Source organism: Sceloporus undulatus, unplaced genomic scaffold (assembly GCF_019175285.1).
Source record: "Sceloporus undulatus isolate JIND9_A2432 ecotype Alabama unplaced genomic scaffold, SceUnd_v1.1 scaffold_1885, whole genome shotgun sequence".
Classification (NCBI taxonomy): domain Eukaryota; kingdom Metazoa; phylum Chordata; class Lepidosauria; order Squamata; family Phrynosomatidae; genus Sceloporus; species Sceloporus undulatus.
Window position 1 is genome coordinate 1 of NW_024804805.1, and position 5,028 is coordinate 5,028.

The 5,028-nt window shown below is 51.6% G+C and overlaps 1 protein-coding gene across 1 annotated transcript; it reads right to left on the minus strand.

Moving 5' to 3' along the window:
* Nucleotides 1-42: 42 nt before the first annotated feature.
* On the minus strand, nt 43-4,854 carry LOC121917937 (solute carrier family 2, facilitated glucose transporter member 11-like; the record flags this gene model as incomplete). The annotated part of the gene is made up of 7 exons (XM_042444053.1): nt 43-419; nt 976-1,077; nt 1,221-1,331; nt 2,128-2,318; nt 3,190-3,338; nt 4,027-4,156; nt 4,730-4,854. Coding segments are annotated over 7 exons (922 nt in total), but the record flags the coding sequence as incomplete, so codon positions are not given.
* Between the last annotated feature and the right edge of the window lie 174 nt (nt 4,855-5,028).

Sequence of the window (5,028 nt, forward strand, 5' to 3'; positions counted from 1 at the left end):
GAATCTGAATCTGAATCTCTGGAAGGCCCTGGGAAAGGCAGGGCAGCCTCAGGGTCTCCAGAAGGCCAGGGTTTGAATCCCGCCCCACCGAGGGTGCCCTTGGGGAGTGACACTTTCTCGGCCTCAGAGCGAACAGGGAGGCCATGGAGGCAACCAGGGGGGGCGATTGGGGGGCAGCGCAGGAAGAGCTGATCGGCATCGTTGCAACAGCAAAACAGAATGAAATGGATAGTAAGAAGAGAGGGCATTCAAGCCGAAGGCATCCAGAGAGAGACCATGGCAATGTATTATAGGGACTGCAATCTCTATTGTCGAGAAGGGGCTTTTGGGGGCCTGGACTCACAGGGTCCGACGCCGAAGAAGAAGATGAAGAGGAAGATGAAGGCGACGCTGGCGAAGGAGAGCCAAGGAAAGCGGTCCTGGAAGGAGAAGGAGAAGACGGTTATCCTTTTAAACAGGGAATAAAAGGCTTTAAAGGTCACTGGGGGTCTTCCCTTGGGATCCCTGCATGGCAGACGGCAGGGCCCTCGCCTGCCCCTTCCTTCCAGCTCCTCCTTGCAACCTTCCAGCAAATGTGATGGGTTTAAAAGAACACCTTGATTTCTAAAAACCTCTCCCTGGGCCTTGAGGACTTTTGTTCATTGGCTCAAGAAGGACGTCCTGCAAAAGGTTTCCTTGTGCCATTAATCTCCAGCCCAGACGTTGGCCCTCCGTTGTCCTAGTTTGGCAGCAAGCGTCCAGCTGCCTAGTCTCAAGTGCCCCATTTTCTCTCTTCCTCCCGCCTTCGGCCTCAACTCAGTGGCTGCAAAAACACAATTGCAAAAGGAGTTTTGCAACTGCAAGAGCCATTTAGTAGGCTTTGCAAACTCCAGGGCCCTCTTTGCAACAGATGATTCGCAGGCCAGAAATGGGGGAAGGATGGGCCAAACGTGCGAACGAAGAAAGGAAGGTGAGAGGAAGGCCCTCCATCATCACCTGCAAGGAGAGGCTGAGGGTCAGGAGGGCCATTGCGACGCCCATCATCCCGAATCCACCCCAAAGGAGGACCCTCCGCCCAAAGCGGTCAATAATGGCGCTCTGGAAGACAGGAGAGAAGAAGAGGGAATGTCAGTTGGGGAGAAAGGTTTGGCCTCAGAACATTTGTGGAAGTCCAAGCCTTGCCGCCCGCTCCTGTCCCGCCTCACAGGGCCGGCGTTGCTCTTTGCCCGGCTGGGACTCACGCAGAGCAGGACGGCCACAAATTCGCAAGAGCCAGTGCCCAAAGTCATGTAAGGGATGAGGTTCTCCTGGATCCTGGCCGTGCGGAAGACCTCGAAGGCATAGAAGTAGATCTGGAAGAGGAAGAGGAAGGCGGGATGGGTGAGAGGGAGAGAGGAAGGGGGGGAGAAGAAGAAGAGGAGGAGGAGGAGGAAAGAGGAAGAGCAGAAGAAAGAAGAAAAAGAAAAGGTGAAAGAGGAGGAAGAGAGGAAGAAGGAAGAGGAAAGGAGAAGGGAAGGAGAAGGAGAGAATAGAAAGAGGAGGAAGAAGAAGGAAGAGGAAAGAAAAAGAAGAGGAATCATAGAATCACAGAGTTGGAAGAGACCGCAAGGGCCCTGATCCAGTCCAAGCCCATTCTGCCATGCAGGAAATCCCAATCAAAGCATCCCCATTGACAGATGGCCATCCAGCCTCAGTTTGAAGACCTCCAAGGAAGGAGTGTGTTCCTCTGTCAAACAGCCCTTACTGTCAGGAGGTTCCTCCTAATATTGAGGTGGAAAGAGGAAGAAGAAGAAAAAAGGCAAGAGGAAGGAGGAAAAAGAGGCAGAGGAAGGAAGAGGAGGAAGGAGAAGGTTGGGAAGAGGACGATAAGAAGGAGGAAAAGCAAAAGGAGGGAAGAGGAGAGGAAGAAGGAGAGAAGGAAGGAAAAAATGGTGAGAGGGAAGAGGAGGTGAAGAAGAAGAAAGAGGAAGAGATGGAGGAGGAAAGAGGGGGGAAGGAAGAGAGGAAGAGGAGGGGGAGAGGATGGAGACAAGGAAGAGAAGGACCCCTTGGTTCTTCCCACCCTGGGCCTTTCATTCACCCGATCAATCAACTAATCGATCAATCAACCAGTGCCCCTGGGGATGGAGGGATGGAGGCCTACTCAACTGCACTGAGGCCGCAGAGCTGGAGGCTGAGGGCCAGGAGGATGGAGAGGGCCAGGGGCCTCCGCTGGGCCGGGTCCCCCATCACCTGAAGGGCCCCGCGGCGTCCGGGTGAGGACTCCCTCCGCATCTCCTCCGCTTGGGCCTGGAGGCCGTGGCCGCGGGGGTCCCCTTCGCCCCAGAGGGTCCGCATGGCTGTCATGGGGAAAGAGAGAGAGAGTGTGTGCCAGGGGCCTCACTCTGTCCAGCCCCTCAGAGGCGGCAGCAGGGGCCACTTGCCCCACTTTCATGGCCCTCTTACTGAGCGGAAGAACCATCTTCCAGGGATCAGGATCAGGAATGCCCAATTATCGTAACATGAATTGCCACTCTTAGCATTGCCACCCGCCCTTTCGCCCCAGGGTCAAGGGGTCAAGGAGTCATGTCTTGGACCTCATAATCTAGGCCTCCGTCAGAGAGATCCTCGGATCATCTGGCCTCTTCCAAACCCTGTCGGTATCTCTGTGACCCCATTTGATTTACCAGAATTTTTGTTTCTTGTATTATTATTATTATTATTATTATTATCATCATCCAAACTTTTATTCTGGGAAATTAGTTGCATCCCAGCAAAATGGGGCTTTTTGACCTTAAAACCCCACCCGCTTGGGCCCTCTCTGTATGTACTGCAGAATCAGCGCACTTTGACGCTGCTTTGGCTGCGACGGCTGCATGCTTTGGAATCCTGGGATTTGTAGTTTGGCGAGGCTGCCTCTGCACTCCAGAGTCAGCACAGTTTGACGTCGTTTTGGCTGGCATGGGATCGTGGGTTTGTGGTTGCAGTGCAGGAATAAAGCAGTTTGGGACAGCTTTAACTATATAAAATGCTATAGGAATTCTGGGATTTGTAGCTGTTGGGGCACCAGAGCTCTCTCTGAGACAGAGGCTAAACCTCTCACAAAACTACAAGTCCCAGGGTGCCATAGCATTATTGCACCATGACAGTTATTTTTGCATTGCAGACCAGGCCTCAACACTCCATTGGGAATTGGGGACCCCCTCCTCCGTACCTGCACCCCAAAATTACCTCTCAGGCAGCCCTCCTTGTCCCCCTTCTGGAGCAGGAGGAACGCGGGCGACTCTGAGAAAAGTGGGAGCAGGAGCAGCTGGACCAAGGCCGGGAGGCCGGAGAGGCCCAGGAGGAGCGGCCACCGAGAAGGGCCCCCAAAGACGTCCCTGCGGAGGAGCACAGGAGCCGAGTGTGGAGGATGGTGGCGGCACCCCCAAAATACCTCCACAACAGATATGCATATGCATATATATATATATATATATATATATATATATATATATATATATGACTTGGAAAAGCCCCCAAGAAGGGCCCTGATCCAGTCCAACCCCCTCCTTCTTCTGCCATGCCAAGCACTCTCTGGGACAGAGGGCCATCCAGCCTCTGCTTCAAGGCAGCCTCTAAGGAGGGAGACTCATTAGTTGCACACAGAACACAAGGGCTGCGCAGCCCAGGCAATGGGAGATGTGTGGCTGGTTTTGGGCGCCACATTCAGCCCTTTAGCATCCTGGAAGTTAAAGACCGTTTCAGCCCAGAGAGCATCAGCAAAACAACAAGAAGAACCCATAGTACTTGCTCACATTAATCAAATTAATCACAGCCAAGAAGCTGGGAAAGGAATTATAGCACATGGAAATTTCAGTTTGGAAAGATGGATTGAATTGTTGTTAGGAGGCTAGAGATGATGATGATGATGATGATTTTATCTTCCCCCCCCCCCCCCAACCACAAGGCAAGTGGCTGGAAGGCTTGTCCCCGATCCTGACACAAAGGAGGAATGTGTGATTTTGGGGATCATTGGAGTTTTGATAGATTAAAGCCCTTAAAGGATGAACATTTCTCCTGTTTTACCTCAAGCCCATGATTTGTCCCAAGACTTTTCCCAGCGAGAAGAAGACCACCGACATCGCGACGGCGAAGCCTCTCAGCCTTTTGGGAGAGATCTCCACCAGGAACGGCGCCGTCGCGTTCAGACAGATCCCTTCGAGAGAGATCAGAAAGGTTACTGTTCTCAGGGAGTCGGTGGCTGCTTCCTCGCCTTCGTCCGCCTTGAAAAGCCTGGCACAGCCTCCAAAGGCCGTGGAAAACAATTATTCAGGAGCATGCAAGACATGTAATAATGCATAGAATTAAGTGTGTGTGTATGTTTATATGTGTGTATATATATATATAGATAGAGGGGGGGGGGGAGATGACCCACCCAGACAAACCGAGAGGAAGGAAGGGCATTTATAGGAAATGTACAGCGATCAAACTGCGTAATTGCAATCTTGAATTTAAAGATTGTGAGTTTCCCCCCCACAACCATATTAAATTATGTTGTGAGTTTTCCCCCCCTACAACAATATTAAGTTATCCCCATAAGTTAAGAAGTTAAAGGTTGAATATAATGTAACTGATATTCAGTATTGATGTAATGTTGGTTAAATCTTTCACATTTAATGTCCTCCCTTTTTATAACCTTTTGCAAAGAGCTCTTTAAGTGTCGTACATTTTTGCACAATGAGTTGCCTTTGCCTTTGGCCTTTGGCCTTTTCTATTAAGGGCCGCTTACCGGCGGCGACTCCGTAGGAAAGGCGACTGGCCAGCACCATCTCGAAAGAGTCAGCCATCTTGCTGAAGCCGACCAGGAGCGCGCCAGCGATGACAATGCAGTCAGCCCACATCAGGCTCTTCTTCCTGCAACAGACACAAGGAACGGGCGCCTTGTCTGAATGTTCAGACCCGGGTTATCAGCCCTCTGCTTTAAGACGCCAGTTTTCCAGTCTTGATTCCCTGTGATTAATCATTGTGCCCAAACTGGAGTAGATGGCCCTTGGGGTCCCTTCCCACTCTAGGATCCTATGTATTCCT